At 40.8% G+C, this 25,135-nt stretch overlaps 1 protein-coding gene and 1 pseudogene across 3 annotated transcripts in view; one reads left to right on the forward strand and one right to left on the reverse strand.

Moving 5' to 3' along the window:
- The window catches only part of ctdp1 (CTD (carboxy-terminal domain, RNA polymerase II, polypeptide A) phosphatase, subunit 1), a 95,153-nt gene that overhangs the window by 64,701 nt on the left and 5,317 nt on the right, over positions 1-25,135 (reverse strand). Inside the window, exons 5-11 of one of the 2 annotated variants that reach the window (XM_085792011.1) lie at positions 24,676-24,826; positions 23,746-23,836; positions 22,836-23,002; positions 15,792-16,802; positions 11,118-11,259; positions 10,437-10,667; positions 5,090-5,243 (exon numbers count right to left, since the gene is read on the reverse strand). In XM_085792011.1, coding sequence (XP_085648137.1) covers positions 5,090-5,243; positions 10,437-10,667; positions 11,118-11,259; positions 15,792-16,802; positions 22,836-23,002; positions 23,746-23,836; positions 24,676-24,826 — 1,947 coding nt within the window. Of the gene's footprint in view, positions 1-5,089; positions 5,244-10,436; positions 10,668-11,117; positions 11,260-15,791; positions 16,806-22,835; positions 23,003-23,745; positions 23,837-24,675; positions 24,827-25,135 lie in introns of both variants that reach the window. The other variant, XM_085792010.1, reaches the window with a different exon arrangement.
- LOC146978930 (lactose-binding lectin l-2 pseudogene) overlaps positions 1-25,135 on the forward strand; it is a 451,990-nt pseudogene that overhangs the window by 9,300 nt on the left and 417,555 nt on the right. The gene's annotated exons all lie outside the window — the stretch shown is intronic.

The raw sequence follows: 25,135 nt of genomic DNA on the forward strand, positions 1-25,135 counted from the left end.
AAGAAGCTCTTAACGGGAGCTGTCCACCACCACAGTACTGAAACTGAATCAATCGATGCCAGGCAAATCGATTCTTATATCACACGCCACCTATTACGCGCATAAATCACACACAGTGACAAGCGCAGCTGCACCGACGGGCGATGAATAAACCGAAAACGGGATCTCCACTTGTCAAACATGAGGTTAACACAGGTGTTGGCGGGCCTGATTAGAAACTTCTCCGCTGTTGTTGCCGCGTTGGTCACGGGCAGTGACGGACTGGCCGTAGGTGACACGGCACAGCCGCGTAAAGATGCGGCCAGACGGCTGCGTGACCATGTGATTGATGTGTGTGAAAATAAAAATAAAAATGTGCGCAGGGGCTGGCTGGTTTACAGCCAGACAACTCTGGAAAGGATGAAAACACAAGGTAGCAAATAGCTCACTTCATAGAGTATCCCCACTGCAAGTTGAAGCATTGCTGTGGTCTGGGTTCAAATTCACCCAATAGAAAATTATTTTGGTGGTCAACACGTTTTTCTTTTCTCATCATCACTGAATGATCAATGCTATACATATGTATGTAGGCTACATATATATTTAGGCAGTGGAGTGTTAATGCGTGACAGTCTTTTTAGTGCCAGTATAAAATGGCACGGGAGGATCGGTGTCACGGCTGCCACACTCCGTGACACTGACCCTTGCTTGCGATGCCCCCACCACACCAAGAAGCTGCCCACTGCATAAAAACACGATGCAACAGCGACACTAGGGGTTGATTTAAGAACGGCTGTGTTTTTGATGTTCATGCAGATATGGGACGTGGATGTGTGCGTAAAAATTATGATAAATGATAGTCATGATGATTCATTTTATTTGTGTGCCTGATGTGCAGAGCACATGTTATTCCTCATATTTAGGTTATTTATTGTTCTTATTTTATTTTTTATCTCTATTTTTTATTTCGGCACATATTTAATATGTTTTAAACATACGATGTGCACTGTTTAAATCTTGCTTAGTGTGATATTGATTTGCCTTGAAAAAGTGCTAAAAAGTCGCTAAGAAGACTCGAAAGAGTGGGTCAGCTCGATCTTACATTTCCTTCTTAGTGAAAGATCTTCTTAAGCTAAGAGCGACTCTGGGAAACACGTTCTTCTTTCACTGCGCTCTTAAGAGCGCTCCAAAGAAGATCTTAGCGCTAAGAGCTTCTTAACAAATCTGGGAAACGTGGCCAATTCTATTGACACACGATTTACTCCTTATTTTGTCATTTTAGGTGTTTCCAGAATAGTCTGATCACATATTAGCTTTATTCTCTGTCGCCAAAGAGACTGCAGGTTACAGTGCCTTAAAAGCCCTTTGAGATATGTACATGAAATGTCATGGGAAATGTTAAATAACTGTTGGTTTTGATAGTGTCGTAGGTCACAATTTTTACAGGATCTGTGATCATCTCAGAGCACATAGGTGCAGGAGAAAAAAAGGATAATAAAGTCTATTTAAAGAAAGGCCTGGCACAGCGGCTCTTGGACTGAGCTGTCGCCTGTAGCTATGGAGTTACTTATCTATAGAATTCAACTGAGTTAATGACTGGGCAGGCTCTTTTGCATCCCACTAACAGGAGTCAGTTTGTCATTTAAAGCATGGCCAATCACACTGACATCCAAATCCTTCCATTAAATTTAACTTAAAATCCAATTTTCTTGCAGGATATATAACCGATATTAGAGCTGAAGGTTAATGGAGACGATGCCACAAAGCTACTTTAGCAGAATGAACAAGAATGTTATTTGTTACAGTGTGTAGGGTCGTTTATGGGAATATTAATTGGTCAGGTGTCTGTCTCTTTCTATCTATATTTTCAATTTTTATAAGCATTCAATATTATGATTCATGTCATTTCTTAACAAATAGGACAGATAGATCATTCACTCACCATGCTCCTGTATGAGACTCTTATTTTACCTAAAAACTCTAACGCTATTTGTTTCTGTTCACTATCTGGTCACGTTTCATTATAAAGAGGACGTTTAATGTTTCTCATCCAATTATGTATGAATGCATCCAACGCAGAGAACATCCGCAGAGGCTGCTTTGTGGTTTTCTTTTTTTCTTTTTCCTTTTTTACTATCAAGAAACAACACATTCTGGAGAAGAGGTTGTTAAGCACTGTCGACCACAAAACTAAAGAGGTGGGCTGTAACACCACCGCATAGCTGGAGAGTTGGAAGGTAATTTTTTGAGAGTCGAGCTTTCAACATCAAACACTTGAATGGAAATATTTAGATGAGTGCAGCTTTCAGATTGCTTCAATAAAGAGCAAATCGAAATCACATAAATGTATTTGTTGAGTGATAATCATCAGCTTTGCCATGAAATATTCCCATTATATGGAAAAAGGGACAATAATTACCACAAGGCAACATGTCACCTGAGTTCAAACATTTCACATCTCATGTGAAAGAGCCACAAAGCTTTTTCTTTAGAATAATCACCTGCTGAGAGGCTCTTGGCAGATCTCAAGGATCCGCTATGCGTGTTTCCCCCTCCGCTGAAGCGTTAGCTGAATCCAGCCTCCATTAAAGAGTATTATCAAAGCAGGGGGGCGCACAGCTCTCAGTAATCACTTCACCTGCCTTGTAGGAATGGCAACAAGTACAGAAAACGCAGAAAGTAGGCTGACATGACGGCACATGTGAGGGTGTGAACATCAGAACAGACGACGGGCTGCCAATGTAAAGAGGATGCAACATTACTGAGGTGTTGCTCTGATGTTTTGAAAGCTATAGATGCATGATATCGTGCAGCCGTTTAAATTTGCCAAAATCTATTAGCTAAAGCTCCATACTAAAATGTATTCACATGAAATTTCACATAACTCTGTTTGTCTCATTTGCACATGACGATGCAGAGAGACCTGTTTTGTCGAAGCAAACTTTTCCCGAAGCTTTACCTACAACTGACAAAAGCAGTTGGCATGGAAACATGCACACAGGCAACAGCACATCACAAAATACAAGACAAGGCAATAAAAACCAAACCTGAAAATCCCCAAACCAGATGAAAATCAATAATCATGTTTTGACCATTCACTTCGTGTTGATTATAGCGTTCGTCACAGAACGATTCTGGGCCCTCCTCTTTTTCCTTTATGCTCTTTGTGATGTTAAAGAGCAACTAAACCCCTCAGTTTTGGATGACGTGCTCTAAGCTGGAAATTCAAAAAATGCCTTGATTATGGGCGGGGCTCCAGGAGTACTCTCCAATCCCCCCTCCCCCTCCCCCCTGCACCGCATTCACACCCGCAAAATCACACACTTATGCTATAGCACTAACAAGCTATTAATGAGCGACTCTGACAGCACTAGTAGCACAGACACTACTAGGAGAGGACGGCGGGGGCCGGTGACGAAAGCTGCCTCCAAACCGTCATCAGCCTCCATCTCAGCGAATAGAAAAATTTGATTGTAATAGCCGTGTTTCAACCCATAGAAGGCAGTCACTCTTATTATATATTATAATATTTTGACTAAAATGTCAAGAATTGGACCAGAATCAATCGACAACACTACTTCATACCCAAATATGTTTGTTTTCAGCAGTAAAAAGTGGTTTAGGGGTTTAGTTCCTCTTTAAATATCACTGTTATGCCAATGACACACACTTACACGTGTCTGTTTCCCCAGTGATCTGCTGTTCATTTAAGACTTCCATCTACATTTTATTCTAATGAGGTCAATTAGAATAATAATTCAGAAATGTTGGGAGCATCACTAATGTTGGAACATTTTTTAAAGGAATAGTTCAACCAGTGTTTCCCATTAATTAATGAGACTGTGGCGGCCTGCCAGTCTCTTACAGAAAAAAACAAAAATAAAAAACAAATTTTAAACAGCTTGCACCAGCAATTAAAGGTAACAAACCTACTGCTAAGGGATTATGGCAATGGGCCAATTTGCCAAAATGTTGAAGTATCCCTTTAACTCTACAACGCTGAACTGATGATAAACACTTAGCTTACTACAACTCCCTCTTGTAGCAGGAACTGAATTACCACACTGATTGCAATCCGGCTGCTACCTGTACTTGAGTTGTGCCGTCCTGTTACCTGTTTATTAAGCTGTAAATATCCCAACACTTTCTGCAACTGCCTTTCATTTTACGTTCCAGTAAAAACTCTCAGATCTTTATTCAATTTTTTAATTATTCAAAAGTTTCAAACAACAAATCAGGTGAGTCTGTTTTCTGTCTTCTTGCCACTAACCCTCTCTTTGATCTTAAAAAGATGAAAGAAGATGAAATCAAATGAGTTTTCTTTTTAATGATGCTTTTTAAATATTTATATAATTTAGGGTTGTCAGACCTTGTCCACTCGTTATAGTTTATTATTAATTTCATTTTGGCCTAACACTGATTTTAATCATGTTCTGTAAAAGGTTATGGGCTGCTTCTTTACATGAAAGATGTGATACAAACAGTTGTTATAATCACACAGTTTAACTGCCAGTGGTTTGCTTGTGATACTGTGCAGCAGAAAGATCCAAGTGCTGAGTTTGTCAATATAAGCTTCTTTACAGCTCCATCAGCAGTGACAAACAGAGCACATAACACACTTCATCTGATAAGGAAACTTCCTCTCTGATCAAGAGATAAAGTTAAAACAGCTGTCTGTAGTCTGTCTTTATCCTACTGAACTGTTGTTTAGAGGCTTTATTCTATCAGATAAAGTTAAGACCAGGAAAGTGGGAGTGAAAGAAGTTGAAACAACAAAGACTCTGTCATGCTGGAGCTTCAAAACGACTCAAACCTAAACACAGTGAGTCTCTTGAACATTAAGCTGCTTATGGTGACATCAACAAAGCCTGTTTTATTGTGTGGAGCAGCACAGTTTGGTGACAATAGAGGAGCTGGATACACTTGTCTGCTGTTGGAAACATAGTTAATAATATCTGAATGGCCTGATCACTGTTAATATGTGTAAGGTCCACCAAGCAAATACATTAAGAGTGTCACCCACATCAGCCTCCAGGGACCGAGCTCTCTTCTGTTGGGGGGGGGGGGTGAATAAAAAGCTGAGTCATCAGAGTGTTTCCTCCTTCCTTACCTCTTTGTCCATGCTCTCCAGATCCTCCTTGCAGAGCGTGTATAGGGGCATGCTCTCCGACATGCTGGGCTGTCGTTTCCGTCGAGATGGTCCGGGCTGCTCGTCGTCCTGGCTGGACCCGGCCGCGTCATCCTGCTGCGTCTTTGAAGTTCCCCTGTGGGTAAATAACAAGACAACAAAACAGCTCAAACGCTTTGAAGGCAGACAAGTAGATGGTTGGTTCAGCACAGAGTTGTTGAATGCATCAGGCTTCTGTTGTGGTCAATGCAGTGACTCCTATTCTTTAGGCAGGCTAAGCTGCTCGGACTAGTGTTGTTGTTGGCGGCCTGTTTTAATTTTAGTTTTAGTCTAGTCTTTGTGCCAAACTGTCATTTTAGTTTTTATTAGTTTTAGTCAGGTTCATGCTCTTTTTTGTTTAGTCAAGTTTTAGTCGACTAAAACTCTGAGCATTTTAGTCTTATTTTAGTCAGAATAACCCATGACTATTTTCGTCTAGTTTTAGTCGAGGAAAACTGATGACATTTTAGTCTAGTTTTAGTCAATTATTTCAATCTCGTTCTAGTAATGTAATTCTATTTAACCCAGTTAATATAGTATAATTACCTTGTATAGTAGCCTAACTATAGACGAAACCAAATTTTTCTTTTAGTCAAACCAATTTCACAATTCAAACATGGTTATCTTATTTTATATTACCTTATAGAATACATCCATTCCAGACATGGAAGATGCTGCTCAACATATTTATTTTCGGTTCCCACACACATGGCCACTGTTTACGTTTCCTCTCGTCTCGTTTTCGTCACGTGATAAAGGGTCGTTGACGATGATATTTTGTCATAATTTTCGTTGACGAAAGCAACACTAGCTCGGACCCTATTGTTTTCCTCAATTTTCTTTCTTTCTTTCTTTCGAGGAAATCCTGCTTCCCATGCATAAACAGTGACTTTTTTTTTTTACACAAATGTCCGGCCCCATGCCAGATTTACTCAACTCCAAGGACATGTCAATATTCCTCCTGGGGGGGTTATCAGAATTTTATCTCAAAAACTTAATTTTTGAAAATAATTGGAATTCTGCAGTCAATGTAAGAGTAGCATTTTTAAACATCAGATTTTCTCTTATGAAGCAAAACACTTATCATTAAAAACAAATCACCACCAATTCCACGCTGTCAAGATGCAATTTATGTATTAGATTTTTGTTTAGATAACACAATTTCTGATATTTTGACCATTTTTGAAATCTGCCTTGACAACAGCTGCCTGGAGTCCATTTCTGAGGCCACACACCAGGTCTCGCTCCCAGCTCAGTGAGTTAGGAGCTGGTTCTTGGTGTCAGAGGTTGTGAGTTCAAGCCCCAGCAGAGGTGATGATGATGACATATCAAAATGCCAGACGTCCTCAATTGGAAACACAAGACAATAGTCTCTAAATTTCAAATTTCAAAACTTTGAAAATTCATAACAAATCAACTATATGTGCAACAGCTTTGGAACTTGCCCGGCCCCGACCATTGACCATTGGTATTATCTGTTTGTGGTTTTGGAAAACCAGGATCTGTCCAAACTGTCGATATCACCAGTATCTGCTGTCAAACTGTCTGAAATCGTACAAAATCTCATTATTCAGTCAATAATTTCTTCTTTTATCTTGTTTATTTACCCTGCTTTCAAATGTATTCCTGTTTCAGAGCACTCTGCACAGGAATAGTAAAGGAACTGCAACAATCAGCACATTTTTCACTACACAGACAATATGCTGATGTGGAGTGCAGTGCAGTGTGTGAAGGAGTGTAAAGTCGACCTGGAGTCCGATGATGAGTTTTTACAAAGGCTTCCTCTTTGTAACCGAAGCTTCATTAGTTAAAAAATCTTTTGAAAGTGAGAAGAGGAAGTTTCTGTACTTCCACTTAATTGAACAGATCTTCTTTGATGATTAACTCCAAGTTTACGCAGCTCCCTCAAACCTCCTCTCTGCCTCTAATCCACGTGTAAAGTGGGTCGATTTCATGCTTGTGACTATTAATTACAGTGTGTCATCACAGATGGATCCTGTTTGAAACATTTTAAGCCACCGTGACTGCCCGGTGCGGAGATATAAAGTCACAGTTTGTATTCCTCCAGTGAGGAGCAGTCAGGCCTCAGCCTCTCTGTGACAGCCCAATGACAAACAAACACACACACACACACACACAGAGGACACACTCCTCATTAGGATTTGTGACCAACGCATCAACAATAAATAAAGTGGTAGATCATTGAGGTGACTTTGACCAGCTGGGACGCTTTTCTTACACCTGTCACATCACTCTTGTTAAATTGTAAATGGAAATTTAAAAAAAAAAAAGAGAGAACTTGACTTCACAATGAAATATTTACGTCTGGATGTGTGTGAAACGTTTTAAAGGGAAGTATCTGACTCTGTGGAAGAGAGATTTTGTCCCCTTGTAATGTGAAGTAGCCTGGATTTCACTGTGCTTTTATTTAAGACGCGAGTTCAGCGGTTTGTTTGGGAGCGACAGACGACGCGCTCTGGGACCGACAGATTTCCCACCCTGTAACATCCATACAGTCGAAAGTCACTTGTTTTTTTTTATTGTGCCTGTGTTGATAGCTGGAGGCGCCCCATGTCACCGCTGGGGGTAATTCAAATATTATTGTAGCGCTACACCGACAGCTGTTTTAGTTTACAGAGAGGGGCGGAATGGGAACGAGGCCTCCAGGACAAATCCATACATTTAAGATGCTTTAAGAGCAAATCTGCAGTCGGGGTTAAGACAGAGAGACATCGATGGGACAACTCCCACTTTTATAGATGACTACTACAGTTCTGCATGAGGCCCCAGGGTCAAGATCTCAGCAGTGCAGAGAGAGATAACTGTCAAAGGAGATGACAGAGCATCTAGATAGATAAAACAATATTCCTATCGTATTTTTTTAGGCAAATTGATAACAAGGTGAATTGATGATCGGTCTAAGCCTAAAGGGAATAATTAGAGTTCGGCCAAACTCACTCTCTATGGATCAGTGGATTTACTCTTTAATAGAGTAATGTGATCTCTGGAGATGAATGGAGCAGGCCAGCTTGTGCTCAAAACGAGGAAGGAGGCACTCGACGTAGCTCCAGCTATGATTTAACTATGATTTATTTAGAATTTTCATGTATTTATCTGAAATATTCAGCATGTTGTGAAATTTAGAAAGATCTGTGGGGACGGGGTTGTTTAGGGTTAAGAAGCCATAAAGTATGCAGGTGTTCTGTGTTGTTATTTTTCTTATATCTCTTATTGCTTTTCACTATTGGTTGAAGTTATATGTATGTATGTATCTGTGTATCTTGTTTGTTTGTTTGTTTGTTTTTGTTTCTTTTATTTATTGGTTAATGTCTTGGTATGTGTATGTACAGTATATGTGTGTATGTTTATATCAGGGGTGCAAACTCATCAGGGGTAAAAAAGGTGACAAGATACCGACCCTATGGGAGTCCGGGGGCATGCTCCCGCGGGAAATTTATAAAAAAAATAAAACAACTTTAAAGGTGAATTTACAGTCAATTTTAGCATGAGACTAGGGTCCAGATTTACTCAGGTTTGCACAGCTTTTGCTCCTGTTAAACCTGCACAATCTGTCTCTCTGTGTTTGGTTTTGAAACATGTGAAGAGGGTATTGAAAGACAAACAGAGGGGCAGATTGCTCAGCCTATGCAGGTTTAGCATGAGCAAAAGCCGTGTGAATCTGTCCCTCGATGTCCATCAGATGAACCTTGCAAACCTTGCCTTCAAACTAAATAAAATTTAATACAGACTGATTGGTTCATTGTAAAACATTTATTTATTGATGTAAATGTGTTTTCTGTACGTAGGCTATGCTCCGAGGCAGCGCTGCTCTTTCTGTCCAATAACACACATGAAGCTTAACAATGCCATAGGCTACATAAAACATATTAAGAAAGCGATTTAAAAGATGTTCAAGCAAACGCACATGTTTGAAACAACGTTCAAAACAAACACACGGCCATGCAGCATCACAACTAGGTATAAAGTCCGCTAGCTGATAAAAGGTTTAATATTTTTTCATGTGAGAAAGTCACTGTTAAATCCCCAGTCTCTGGTCAGTTTATCCCGATATGGCCTGTTGGGAAATTTGCTCTGACGTTTTTTTAGGAGAAATGCAGAGGGGGCAGCGACCAGGGGCTAGTAGGCTACATCCATGCTACCAGCACATCTCAGAGGCAGTAGCCGGTCTACTGAACCGATAGCCCGGGGCCGACTCCGTCGTCTTCCCGCTGGCGATAACGAGCCAAGTGACTTTATCCGCAAGTTTTTAGAGGTTTACCGCTGGCTGGTTAAACTCTTTATAGGAGATTAATGTTGGTCTCATTAATTAAATCTAACAACTGTGGCGGTCATGTTAGTTAGTTTGTATGAAAAGTGAAGCTTCAGGTGTGTATTGCTGGACAAAAGAGCAGCGCTGCCACCACTTCTTTTCATCCAGATAAGGTGCATGCGCCTTAAAGAGACAGGTGCATTGCCTCGCCTCGCCTTGCCTTTTATGAGTTCACAAGATTTAATTCTGATTATATCCACTGAAACTGATATTTTTGCTGCACAGCAACAGTGAAGTGAGCTCTGTGACTGTGGAGGTCAGACTTGATGTAAATTACTTTCACCGCATGTATTATAACTGCGTATTACTAAAGGAGAGGATACACCAAGCAGAGAGAGCAGGAGGAGTTGGCTTTGTGCTAACTGCTCTGACCCGTTCTACATACTCAACAATGGGAATCAGACAAAAAGACCAGGCTTAGATAAAACAAGAGTTGAAATAAAGAAAAGCCACACACGCAGCCTGTGCTCTGTATTAGAGATACTGTCTCAAGTTTTTCAGATTCTATTTTTTATTATGACTGTGTTGGAAGTAAAAGACTGAAAAGAAAAGAAAACTTAAAAAGAGATTCTTAAGATATTCTGTCTTTCTAATTTTTCTCATTTGTCCATAGTGTCATTAGAGGAAAAGTTTAAAAAGGCTCAGTGATTTTTTTGCTAAATAATGTGGAACTGCAGGTTGAAGCAAAGAGATTAAACTGTATTATTATTATTTTTAATTGGGGGGATTGTTGAGCAGTGGATTTACACAGCCCTGCTCTGGTCATTAGGACTCATCCCTCTGGTCATTAGAGACTGAGTGGAGTGACATGGGATTAGACAGATAAGTCACACTGTCTGTAAGGGCTTGATGATGTGGCAAATGTTTTTTTCAATATCAACTAAAAGGCTTACAATTTAATTGTTCAAGAAGGAGATTTTGAACCTGAAAAGAAAAGGAGAATCTATTGTCTTACTGTACCTGAGACTAGACTGCTCTCTGTGATCAGAGAGCAACAACGAGCCTGACGCCTGAAGGAAGGGCAGCGGCCGTGACGCCTGAGGGCCCCGGCGGATCAGCTTCCCTGTGACCGGGTCGTAGGTCCGGACCTCGGGGGCTGCGGGTGGAGGTCTGTGGTGGATGGGGGCCTGGTGGAAGATATGCTTCTGCAGGGAGCCCTGGTTGTCAGGGAACGCTGCTGGACTGTTGCTCCTTCAACAGACAAGACACAAGATCTCAGATTAAAACTTAATCAATATTTTTAAATTATCAGCTCACATCTAAATGGTACGTTCCAGTTGTAATCGGAAGTTAGAATTTCCAGCCTCCGAGCAGGAATTTTAATCTGGAACGCATCCTGAAGTCCGACAACTCCCTCCAGCCCCGACATAAGAATTCATGAAAACTGACGAACCTTCTCGGTGCCTGGGTGACGGGAGTGAACACTCCATAATTTTGCATTGAAATCTAATATACAAGTATGAAATAGTTGTGTTTTCATTTAGTTATATTCAATGTCCATTTTTCCAACTTCTGTGTTAGCTCTTCAACTAGAAAGCGCTCAAATCCGAGGCGATGTCGCCCCGCGTTTCGACTTCCAGTGTAGATGGAACACACCATAATATTTTAGGGGAGGCCTGAAACATCTGGACTGCTCTATACCTGGGCGTCTTGGAGTAGTCTTCCTTCAGCGGGTAGAGCTGCTCCTCCACCCTCTCCCAGCGCTCCAGACAGCTCCACAGCCAGTCGGGGTTGACCACATGGAGGTGCTTGCAGCCCTGCGCCTGACGAACCTTCTCGGTGCCTGGGGGACGGGAGTGAAGCGAGGACAAGGTTTTGACCTTACAGTCAGAGGCTATAACCAAAGACACGCTCTGTGGCTCCGCTGAATAATTCAGATCAATTTTCAGATTTTTTTTTTGCTTCTCCAAGAGAAATGGGAAAATAATTGCCTGGTCAATATTGTTAGAAAGATTACGTGGATGATTTGTCTTTTGCAGCCACTGTCTTTTCTCCTTCCTGCCAGTTCATCAGTTTTTTTGAATAAATACAAAAAGCAGCATTTTGTTTGGGTGAAATCCACCGAGAGGTGCGTTTCTGCTCCAATAACACTTATTGATGTTTGACACAAAGATGTCAAATTGAATCTTAAGAGCGTACAAGCCCATTAACCCTGGGTTATTTTAGCCGTGCATGGTTCACAATCAAGTGTTTGTTCAGCTATTGACCTCCATTGTTTGGGCACATTTACAGCTGAGCTGGTGCACAGTCTGCACAACGGCCGCTCAGTGCTGCGCTGGACAAAAACGTGATCAACGAGAACGTTTCATCTCCTAACTTTTTTCAACATTGAAAGCAAAACTGACATACGCATGTAAAAATATCTGATAGCAGCTCTGTGCACAGTGGTGCTTTGAGGTAAATGCTAATTCTCACTGTGACGCTGCTGATGCACGCCTCAAACAACGGTTACTATGTTCTGCAACATTTTAATCAGCCATTGTTTTATTTGTTTATTTTATTGATATCTCTTAAGTCAGTCTTGCAGAAAGAAATATGTAAAATGTATATTACTACAGCGCTTGGTTGCACTATTAATAGGAGGCATATGGTCTGTCACTGCATTGCTGTGACTATATACAGAAATTGCACACTTAATCATCAATCTCAATCACAGCTTTACAAATGTAGCCATGAAACTGCAGTAGAAATTACAGCATGTATCCAAAACAAAATGTGTTACTGTTATTGTGATACTCATAAAAATCTAGCAGTTGGTCTTGTGACAGACAAATAGTCCATTATTGTAAGTCATCATTCTGATGCTGGCCATGCTGCCACGAGACGTTCACTGGCAAACAAACATGGAAACAAAACAAATGGAAGAGGAGCAGCTGTAAATCAGTGATTCTTTTTTTTTTTTTTTTTTTTTTGGAGCATCAAAACCCATGAAATGATTCTTTTTCATATCAGAACTGCATCCATTGGCTCCAATAACATTTGGAAAGTCAAGAAGAGCTGCTATAATGTGATTTTTGTCTCATTCATATGATTCCATGAAGGATGATGATGTACACATGCTCTGGTGGCCAAAAACCACAAACAAGTGAGCAGCTTTCACAGGAATAAACGGTGATTCTACCTAACATCGTTCCCCTTTAACAGAGCGATGGGTTAGAGGCTCTCTATATGAACAGATACTGGTGTCATTTGTTTTTTTCTGGTGACAAAACAAGCCTTTTCTGCAGTTCTTTCCCATCAAAGTCACCGACTGCTCATATTTCCCTGATTCCCTCCCTTGCTGATTTTCGCCTCCTGATGCTTGCAGTGAGTGATTGCCAAGTGCTGCTCTCAGCGGCGCTGGCTTCCAAGGCAACCACGCCACTTCCACTGCTTGTTTTCAGATGCTTAACTGGATTGGTAGCAAATACAGCCGTCATTTTCACCGTCATGGACAAGACGGCTACGCTGAGCTGTTCATGTCTTGTGAATAACCAGAAAATTAATCAATTCAACAAGGATGTTTATGTTATGAACATTTCTACATGTGGCAGAAACAGTTGATAACAGTTGTGTGCTAAGGATGCACTGCATAATTAATAAATCATCCGTCAGGGGAGTTCATTATTTTAAAACTAATCTAACTTATGTCATATAGGTTTCATGAGACACACACGCAGCCTCCAGCGTTCACATGCACTGAACTGTGTTTCTGTCAATCAAGTGGGCCTAATTACAGAGTAGAGGCCGTCTCAATGAACTGTAATCAAATCAATTCTAAGCATTATTATTTCAACTATTACCAATGTTTAGTCAGCAGAACTTCAAAACAAGCCGAGGAGCACAGACGTCCCCATTCACAACTGGTTGTCACACGACTGTAACTAGGGGTGGGCAAAAATATCGATATGGCAATATATCGCGATACTTTATACCGCGATACGATATCGATATTCGATATTTAAATATCGATATTTTTTTTCAAAAAAAAAATTGTTTTTAAAAAAAAATTTTTTTTTTAATTTTTTTTTTCAAATAATAAATCATGTTTCAGACGTAAATCCAATTGAAATATGTTGTTGTAACTTGCACTTGTATAAAATGGCATGGATAATTTGAATTACATTGTTTTGACTCAGTTTGTCCCATGAATTATCACTATCGTCTGATGTACATACAACTCGGATTTTAAGATGCATAATGCCTTTTACATTTTTCAGTGAACTATGTAGAATATCGTAGAATATCGCAATATATCGCAAAATTTGGATATCGCAATATCGTATCATATCGTGACTCAAGTATCGTGATGCGTATCGTATCGTGAGGTCCTTGGCAATACCCACCCCTAACTGTAACACCACAACTGAAACTATCATTGTATCTGTGTACGATCAAAACTCAAAGATCCAAAACTATCCATCTTCATACAGGTGTTGTTATTGGCAGTGGTAGATGGCGCCATCCCTGTGCTGGGTTCAGATTGCTTCCATGTTTGTGAAGATTAAAGGTATAGTTCAACATTTTGGCAAACTGGCCCATTGCCAGTAATCCCTATAGTTTTAGAAGTAGGTTTGTTACCTTGATTTGTCGGTGCAAGCTATTTTTAGAACGGCGGAGCAGAGCCGTGAGCTGCTCAGAGTTACTCTATGGAGGCTAATGGGATTTCTTGGTTTCCCTCATCAAACTCATAAATTGTAAGAGTATACGCACATCCCTTGCTTGGGGTGCTGGGCTAAGGGGGAAGCTTCAAGAGAAAAAAGAAGCAGCCCATACAACCTCGTTATGGTCCAAATATTTTTATATTTTTATATCCTCATCAAACTCATCAAATACACAATCCAACAACTCCAAAATGCTCTCATGGACAAGTTGTGACCTGCACATTCACCAAGCTATGAGATAATAACGGAATGTTACGAGACAGAGTTGTTTTCTAGGTAAATTCATGCAAAACCGCTGATGCGTGTTCCCGTCGGGAGCAGTCAATTTGCCAAAATGTTGAACTATCCCTTTAAAAGTGGAATCACATCCATGTTCTACAGAAAAATTTCTCAACATCTCTCTGATATCAATCTGAGTGCTTAATAATATTCACTCTCTCTATATACCATCACAGCTGTATGAAGTTACTGGTATAAGAAAATAGACTCACATATCATGGGTTGACAAGGTATATATTAGGTAACTCATTTCCCTGCTGATTAAAATGTAATATGAATTTATATTGTCTGAATAATAGTGTGTCAGTCTGGATCCACGCTCTATATGAAGCTTTAAAATGAAGCAACAGTGCAGAACATAATGTAGGAGATCTTATAAGTCATTATGAAGTGTATCATGCAGGAAAAATTAGACTGGTATAGGAGCTGCTGTCTGCTGGTGCTGCTGCACAGCCAGATAGTCGCAGCAGCATCTTAACATTGTTAATATGTTAATAATTGATCTAAGGGACTAGTATTGCTGTGCTGAGTAAAGATGGCATCAATTGATCATGCACATCCCAAATGTGAAGCAGAGCTCGTTAACACTGGAGCGGCTTACCTCTAAGATCCTCTAATTGTGATAACGGTGTCCTCAATCTCAATTATATCTGCTCAGCCAAAGTTTTGACAATGTTCTCACAACACAAATGTGCCAATATGTCAACAAAGTCAATTTAAACATTTAAACAAGACTTACATGACCCTTAAATTATATCCCCATCAACTACAAATGACTCCAGCTCACTGCTTCCAAAAAATACCTCGACTATGTTCAGAAATTGGAACCTAATGGAAGTATTAAAGGGATAGTTCACCCAAAATTCAAATTGCACTCTCTGAAACTCTGAAACTTCTTCCAGCCCTTAGTCGACATGAGGGTGAGTAGAAAATGAGTGCAATTTTAATTTTGGGTGAACTATCCCTTTAAGGTAGAGGAGCACAACAAGTAACTTTATTTAATTAATCGTATACATTCCTCAATACTGTCACTTCCCAAAAAAGATTATGCCAAAACCGTATCGGTACAAACATAACACTGAATTGGTAGGAATTTAATGTTAGTATGCCATTTGAAAAAAAAAGTGGTATAGATGATAAATAATCACTGGAATAATTCAAACATTTTCCCTGGAGGATTAACAATTTGTCCAATTTGAATTGATTCTTAAAATATTAGTAATTATATTTTGACATATTTGATTTTACACTTTCATAGTGTTGTGAAATTAACGTATAATAATCGAGATAATCGTAATACCATGATTATTTCTGACAATAATCATACCAAGAAAATCTATAGTCGTGACATCCCTAATACCAACATGCTGTTACTGTATGGATTTGTACATACCGGCTCGTGCTGCAATGAGATGTGTCGTCCGGCTGGGGTCTAGGGAGCTGAGGACCAGATTCCTGCCGATCTTGGCCCCCAGTGCCTTGGCGTGGTAGAACTCCCGGGTCCTCTCCATGGGGTAGTTGGTTGGGTACAGACCGCTGAACACTATCATGGTGTCCTCCAGCGTCTTGCCCTTCAGCTCTGGGACGATCTTGCGGATGTCCGGCGTCTCGGAGGCCTTCTTCCCCAAGAAGGCCTCGTAGCGGGCGTAGTACTCGGCGTGGATCCTCTCCAGCACTTCCTCCAGGTAGATCAGGTGATCGTCCTGGTCGTTGTCGACCTCCTCTTCCTCCTCCTCCTCCTCGTCCTCCATGCTCTGGTCCAGCAGCTCCTCCCCCATGGTGACGCCGGACTGTTCGCTGTTCTGGGACTCCGTCTCGGGCTCTCTCCGGTCTGAGCAGCCGTTTCCCAGCTCGGGGTCCGGGAGAAGAACTCCTGAAGGTTCCGCCGCGTCCGAGTTGTTCTCCGCGTCCACCCGACCTTTACTGTCACCGGGGTCAGGCACAACAGCTTCCTGTCCCAGTGTCTTTGCTTGGCTAGAGTTGCCTTCACTGTCGCTCTCTGACGAGGGAGGCTTTTCTGTAATAGAGTCATTGTCACTGTCACTAGAAAGGTCAAAGTCCAAGTTATTCGACTCATGGCTGGGTGCCGACGAGTTGGCACCCTCCTGGGCGTCTTGCGTCCTGTTGCTATCATCGTCCTTTACATTTGTTCTGTCGCTCTCCTGAGTTTCTTTCGACCCCGCCCCAGTAACCACCTCAGACTCTTTACTCTGTCCCGATTCATCCTCCACCACCCCTGTGGGATGAGTCCGTTCATTTGCTGGTACTCCCTGAGATGTTGTGGGCTCATCCTTTCCAGAAGTGTTGTGGTCCTTCGCCCTTTTCCTGAGGCCATTATTTTGCTCTTCCGCACCGGGCGTCCCTGCTGATTCTGTGCTCTCGGCCGACCGACTCGAGGGGCCTCCTGCTGGAACGAGACGTGAGAGTGCATCAGTGTCATTTCACCCGTGGTAGTGGGGGTAGCATCTATTAATAGATGAGGTTACTCTGAGATTATCTGACGATTCTGGTGTCAATCCAGTGAATGTACATAGGATGCCTCCATCCTGACAAATGAAGCCTAACAGAAAGTAGTTTGAAGCCAGCGGTTATCAAAGATTATTTTACACAGCGTAAGCGCTCACTTGGGGTAAAAAACAAACAAACGCTGTTTTCTGTTTTTCCAAGTAATTAGTGTGACTGCTGAAGCAGTCACACTATTGTTCTTCTGTTTGGCCATTTTCTTCCGCCTTTTTACGGTCTTCTTCTAGTCCTTCATACTTTGTGCTATTTCAACAATTCATATATCAAAACGTGCAGCTTTTTTTGAACTTTATCGGCATTACTTTTCTCTTTTTAACTATTTATACTTTTTCAAATATTTAACTTTTTCACAAAAAATCTCACATTCATCAAAGTCTCAACCTCTCTTCTTCACAACTCCACTGTAGTGTAGGGGGTAGGGTAACTGGTTGCCAACCCTAAGGTCACTGGTTCGAATCCAAGGGAAGAATTCTTGTTATGTTATGTTGAATTCTGCTCTCCTCCCCCGCCTTCAATTGGTTACAGGTGTTTGTTATCTCCTTGATTACTTGTACCAGTTTGCAGCACATCATCACATTACAATGAATGACAACAGTCTTGAAAGCAGTGTGCTCTCTGTAGCCGAGTGGCAGAGTAAAGGTTTAGTGATCATATGGTCATGGGTTCGATTCCTGCCTCAGTCTTTTCACTTCATTGCTTGACTTTTGATTCCAATTATTCAGCTGTCATTGGACAGTCTTTGATTCCTCATAGTATAAAGCTCATTGTAACTCAGGTTCTCTGTGGCCATATGGTTAGTGCTCAGCCTGAAATTCACAGACATTTTCATTCTAAGTCATTCAAGCTTGACTCTCAAGCTTTCTTGATGTTGACAGTGTGCAGATCATTAACAGACAACAGTCTCTGCAACTGTGTGTGCACTGTGGCCTAGAGGCAGAGTGGAAGTCTAATGACCATGAGGATGTGGGTTCGATTCCGACCTTGGTCAAACATTTGTATGGTGATCACTGCTTGCACTATTTGCTAATTCTGCAACAGCGTTCAGTTGCTGTCAGCAGTCACACCATTTCCATTCTTGGAAATGCTTTTTCTAGTTAATTTATTTTCCTGTTTTTCTGAGTAATTTTTTTCTGATTTAAAAGACAATTCCAGGCGAATTCAACTCGGGGGTGTATTTTCCTATCATTTTAGGTCTAAAAGAAGGAATCTGAAGATTTTCAGTTTAACTGCTCCTGTTTTGCGGTAGTTGTGTCTTTCCCCGCATCGCCACGGCAGCAATGAATGGGAGTGGATGCAAGTTCCGCTGTTTAGGCTGTTTACAGCCCTCAAAGCCGCAATTTTTTTCCACAGACAGCGTCAGATGGCGACTCAAACATGCACAGAGAAGTTCATTTACTTCAAGCAAGCCGACATGTTTGTAAAAGTCGATCTAATTCAAAGTCTCCCGGAGTCTCGCGCGAGACCCAGTTGCCGTGCTGGTGTATTCAGATGCAGTCGGAGCTACCGTTTGTGTCATAAACACAGGAATATCAACTCTTTACTTGCTTCATGTGTACATTATTTTCCACAGACAGCGTCAGGTGGCGACTCAAACATGCGCCGAGAAGTTTTTTTTACTTCAAGGAAGTCAAGAGTTGATATTCCTGTGTTTATGACACAAACGGTAGCTCCGACTGCATCTGAATACACCAGCACGGCAACTGGGTCTCGCGCTAGACTCCGGGAGACTTTGAATTAGATCGACTTTTACAAACATGTCGGCTTGCTTGAAGTAAATAAACTTCTCGGTGCATGTTTGAGTCGCCATCTGACGCTGTCTGTGGAAAAAAAAAAGCCTAAACAGCGGAACTTACATCCACTCTCATTCATTGCTGCCGTGGCGATGCGGGGACAGACGCAACTACCGCAAAACAGGAGACATTAAACTGAAAATCTTCAGATTCATTCTTTTAGACCTAAAATGATAGGAACATACACCCCCGAGTTGAATTCACCTGGAATTGTCCTTTAATAAGATTTCAAAATCCTGCAGGAAGCTCCCACCTGCAAGTAATGTTTAACCGCTGCAGACAAGGCAGCCTCCTCTTCATTATGGATCTATTAAATCTGTTAGATCAATGATACGTATATATGCTCCACACCGAAAAAAAAAAAGAAAAAAATTATCAGAAAAACAGATCTCTTTTTTTTTTTCAAGTGAATGCAATACACTTCCGAACCCAAGTGATAGAAGATTATAAAACAATGCAATGGTTTTAAACTTTAAAGTGCAAAAAGTCGTCTAATATGTTGATCAATAAAAGGTTAATTTATCATACAGCTCCATGTATCTCTTGCTAGTCTCACAGACTCTTCACCTCTTTCATTTCTTCCTCTTGTTTGGCTGCTCTCCAACAGCGAGGTAAATTGAATAAAATGCAGCTGGACTGAAGAACATCAGTTCTCTATCAATCTTCATTTGAATAATCCAATATTGGTTCATAAATTCTGGAGATTGATATTTTAAACAGTGTCTTTCACTTTTAGATGTAACGCTGCCTGAGCCATCAGACGGATGCTCCGCCACTTTTTTTTCCCTCAAAGTGATGAAATAAAAATGATTTTCACTGTGGTCCTTGTTGAAAAGTGACATGCTCAAAGATGAGGACAACTTACTTCTACAGTGATGCTACAACCTGCATTGTTGTGTGGGTTAAACCAACTAATTGGGAGCTAACATACTAGGTTAGATATTCTGTCACATCTTTGACCTGATTACCTCTTTTCTTTTTTCTTTTTTGCATGTTCGCAGGGTCAGTCGTCACCACAACTCAAAGGAGCCACATTCCACACAAAAAACTATATTTGATATTTGATGAAGTGCATTTTTAAGTGCTTTGTGTTGGCTGCCTCTGAATAATTAATATTGCATAATGCATACACTTCTTGAAACTATCAGCCCTGGTCATGGCCTTTTAGCACCAGCATCAATGCAGTCTGGAACCCTCCTAACATCTCACACTAGTACGTTGTACCCGGTGGATAATCCAGACTCCAGCTCAGGAAGTTGTTCTGGCTGCATCTGTTGGCAAACACGTCTCTGTGCTGAATCTTCCTTCGAGGCAAAATCCAGATTCCTCTGCGTACGCTGAGTCACTCCAGCACAAGTGACTCTGTTTGAGCGTGAAATAAAATTGTCAAGTGATAACCTGTCAACGTCACAGAGTGTGTGTAGAGTGTACTCGTGTAGTGTTGTTCATATTGCAACGGGCGAACCTGAACTAATGAGAATTAAGGTATAATATTTGGAAGCAAATAACACATTTTTTTCAGCCAGTTGGAAAGTGCACTTTGCATAACGTGCACTTCGTCTGGAAATAAGAAGTTTGCTTATTCGGGGAGGCAGGTCAGTGTGAAGCGTGGGGCCGGATGGACGGGGGAGGGAAGCTAAATAATCGGAGGCGGCAGGGCATGTTAGAGCAGGCACGGGCCAGTGGACGCCAGCCTGCAGAATATGAATACAGCAAATTGGACTGTGGGCCAAACTTTTCAGCTCGGTTTAATACCCTCTAAAAAACAAAGACCCCTCTGCCGCCTTACATTGCACTTTCCTAGGATTGTCCTACAATCTACACTATATTAATAGACAGAAAGAGTAATATAATACTTACAAACCACATATAAACCACTACATATTCATGTGTGTCTATAAACATCTTGAGGTGGATTAAAAGCTGCACAAAACATTACTTTTATTATTATTATATATGGTAAATGACTTCATATAATATGACAAGGATCATTTGAAGTGATGGACATGAATAGAAATGACAGAATTTTCTCACAACTCTGCAGTTACACTCTACAAAGCATGTTTGAAGTTTATTGTTTTAGCTTTTACAGTCCATAAGTTTTCTCTATTGACGGATAGGTCATTTTATATCAGTCTCCTCAAGTGGTCACAAAAAAATAGATTAAAAATGAGCAAATTACAGAAAAGAATGCAGTGGTTAAGGTGAGCTTGTTCTGGGAAATCAAAGCATACCTTCCACCAGGTTGCTCTAATTCTGAATCCTTAGTTTAAAACATTTATTTTTAAGCTCAACTGCCACTAAAATGTATTCATATGTCAATGTTTTTTTAAATTGTTAATCTATTTTAAAAATGCTGTGAATAAATATTTTAATGTCCTCATTTAATAATGTATTTGTTTCATCCAATACAGTTGCAAATTTAAATTTTATTAATAGAAAACCGCCCGTCACCACAAGATTTGTTAAATTAATAACATCCTGCATGTAAATGCCTGTATGTAATTCAGATTGGGATGTATAGAACATGTATAGACTCATGTCTCCTTGAACTATTAGACTTGCAAAGCAGCAGTAGAGCTGACTGGGGGAAATTGCTGTATAAAATAAATATTATTGTATTTACATTGAAGCAAATGTGCTCTGGGCTCAAGTCTGACATGCAGCACTGAAATCAGTCCTTGATTTATGATTCCTACCCTGTGGGGTCCATGCTGCATACTTCAACCATGGAAACAACACGCAGTTATCAGCTAATTGATGTGACTGACTGACTCCAAGCAGCATGTTTCCTACTGTGATGATGAAGGGGGTAACACTCTGGTTGAAAAGATTCCCTTTATGAAAGGACGTCACTCAGGAGTCGAGCGCAGGAATGACTGGAACCCTTTCAGACGGTCTGGCCTTGTTCTTTGACACATGCTTTTAATTCACCATGATGTATTCTGGGAGTCCAGGGCACTGACTGAACATGAAGCCACACAATCAAGTGCTGATGAGCATTTATTCTCAGGCTGAGTGATTCGGTGTAATAAATGATGTGATCAAAGAACCTCAGAAAGTAATTATCTATTTAATATACAAGAGTCTTGGAAGTGTTTGAATTTCCATTTGCAGGTCAGTCTGGGTAGGAAATATTTTCAGTGGGTGAAATTAACAGTCAATTCTATATATTACATTCGATTTTTATATATTGTATGTTTTATTGGATTAAAAAAACTCAGTTGGTAGAGCGGGCGCCCCATATGCAGAGACTAATAGTCCTCACTGCAGGCAGCCCCGTATTGAATCCCGACAAAAGTGGCCCTTTGCTGCATGTCATTCCCCCACCTCTCTGCCTCCCATTTCCTGTCTCTCTCTCTCCACTATACTATCCATTAAAGAGGAAAAAAACCCAAAATCTAATATAAAAAAACTGAGATAACCTTTCAACCTAGAGGTGCGCAATATGTATTGTAAATGTTGTTTTGCTGATGTACAATTTTATATCATTATCTCCAAGAGAAAACAAACAGAAGGTGCATAGACGGCAAAGGATGCCGTCAGATTATCATTATCAGAAACTTAAAAAAAATATATTGAGATGTTTTTTGTTTTGTTTTGGCCATATCGCCATATTGGACTCTGTTCCAGTGTTACCGTATGTTTTACATTAAACAAAACACATGAAAGAAATATGCTATTAGCAGTATGGACTCCTGTTTTTGTACAACAGAACAATATAAGAGGTAATAACACAGTTGGCTCCTTCTCAGCATCCTCTCTCCTCCCACAATTTAAAGAGCTGACACAGATTTGGTCCTACTGCAGTTAATTTGTTGTCAGTGCTGACTAGTACAGTACAGCACAGTACAGTGAACTCTCAGACTATTTCCAACTGTATAATGGACGTATTCAGTTTTGCAAAGTTTCAAGAGGAGCCCGAGATCAGCGTTTCCACTGGACTGACTGGCTTGTTAACTTCATGAATGTGCAGGGCAGTGGAAAGAAATCTTTGGACAGCACATCCTCAGCTGTACATTTGACCCTGTGTGTTGCATAAACTGTAGGAAACTGTGCAGTTTAAGGATTTTTTTCTTTTTTAGAAAAGTCTCAAGTTAGGGAAAGTTATGAATGTACTCGACCTTTCCTGGACATCTGAGCTTCCCGTGATCCGGGGGGAGCGTTGATGTCCCCTGTGCCTTGGAAGTAGATGTATTTCTTCACAGTGATGAGGTTCGGTGCAAACTTCCACACATCCTCTCGGTCGTCGATGATGCACACCATGGAATCCCCACAAGGGAAAAGGTTCCTGTGGGGAAAACGGACAGGAGACTCACAAAAATGCTCACACTTCTGACAGGGGAGGGGGACTCCAAATCTGACAAGCTGTTCCTTGTCTGTATTTTTGTCCGTTATGTTGTTAAAGAGGAACTAAGCAGGATTTTTCCCGTGGCAATGCTACATTTTTTTTTTTATTAACCGTAACCCGTAATCTTTTGTTTATGACAGTTAAGACTACACAGATATACACGTCATGACATCGTATATGTTATATAACATTATCCACAACTCCATGTATTGATTTTTCGCTGGCTTTGTTGTAAACAAATGCACATGCATGACCAGGTGGAGGGTTAGCAAAACAGCGGAAAAGTGACCAGACTTGCTTAGTTCCTCTTTAAATGATAATGTTTCATTGGGAAGAGGCTCTTCCGTTTCTTACATCAGTGCTCTCTGGTCTTTTTATTTGTAAGGAAACGTCACAGACAGCCATTCATAAGTGACATTGAGAGAGAACAACAGATTTTTCCTCTTTGTGCTTCTCTATCAACACAAAGGGAAGCTGAGGCGCATGAATTCAGCGCTGCCAGCAGGCTGCATGGATCATATGATCATAACCTTGTAGGAAATGAAAAGGAAATTGTCTCTTTTTGCCTTAACACAAAACAAAGCAAAATCGTGTCCAGAGAGTAGACAGGTGCAGACACGCCAATGACTACAAGAACAAGCAATTGATCCAGTCGTTATCTTTCAGCAGAAGGTGATTCTCACCTAAGGTTCCCTGTCTTGGAGTAGGGATCGATGCATTCATCTCGAGAGAGGATCCGATGAGAGAAAAGCTTCTTTTCTGGATCTAAAAAGCCTAAAAATGGAGAGAAAGAAATTCCAGCTCAGCTCTGCCTTCACTTACATGACTGCACACAATACACTGCACCATCTCTGTGAGCTTGTGTGAGAAAGTTTTCAAAACTTGATTCAGTGAGAGGCTCAGACATACAGTGTTTGGTGAAACCTTGGACAGAAATGGAGACCTACTGTGCCTGAACAACAGACAGGGAGAAGAGGATTCTATAAAGCACTGAGAGGTTATCAATAGCTGGAGCCCTGCTCTGAAACACCCCGACCTCTCCCCATCAGGGCCAGTAGTAAAATCCAATTGAAAATGCATTAAACATTCATCATATGGAGGCAGAACAGTTCTGGACCAGGGCTGCCTCCATTTATCTACAGTATGAGGAAATATTGCAGCTTGAATACTGAAAAGACAGCGTATAAACACTCTACCTACACTTGGCATAATCCAGCCTTCAATCATAACCTGAAATATTTTTTATTTAGGAGGAAAACCAAGCTGCAGTCGGCCAACAGCCACATGCTGCTGAAACTAGGCTGGAAATGAAAAAAAAAAGAACACAAATTTGGCAGAAAAACAAAAAAGTGTTGATGCAAAACATTAAGCATTTAAAATGTAGCACCCCTGCTGCTTGAAAAGATGAAGAGAAGCTGGAGGTGCAGCAGTGCATCAACGTGCCAGCAGCTGGAACAGCAAACACTAAGCAGAGCCTGCCCTCTTGTGGTCACAAACAGGCAGTACAAGAACGGTTCAGACTGAACAACTTTTGTTCCCTTTAACATTTTGATGTGAATAAATATATGTGGATAATGTAATCAGTACCGATTAAGTAGGGAAATGTCCCTTACCGGCAATGGTGTGTGCGTACAGGCGGCTCCCGAATGTGAAGACGTGTAACTCATAGAGTTTGGCGATTTTCTCCAGGAACTCCTTGCAGTGTGGCCGTAGTCGCGTGTGGAGCATGGGCTCCCCTCGGCCGAGCTGGAAGTGGAAAATGCCCTGGTGGAAATTACAATAATTAGTGTTATTATGACACAATCAAACACAACAGTTCAGCAACTAGTTATGGAAAGTGAATGAAACTGGACCTCATTTCAAACTGTAAATGAAAAAGAACAAAAGTGTTTTAATTGTGACAGGGATAAAAACATCAATAAAGCACCAAGTAAAGGTCAGAGTATAAAACCAGTGATGATCTGTTGTATGACGCTGACGTCATAGCAGCATTAAAGCGAGAATTTATGATTTTTTGGAAAAAGAAGGAACACATTCTTCCTCCAAAATAAAGAGCTGGATTCATAAGGACTT

The sequence above is a fragment of the Trachurus japonicus genome, chromosome 11 (genome assembly GCF_045865225.1).
Source record: "Trachurus japonicus isolate A0001 chromosome 11, Traja_1.0".
NCBI lineage: Eukaryota > Metazoa > Chordata > Actinopteri > Carangiformes > Carangidae > Trachurus > Trachurus japonicus.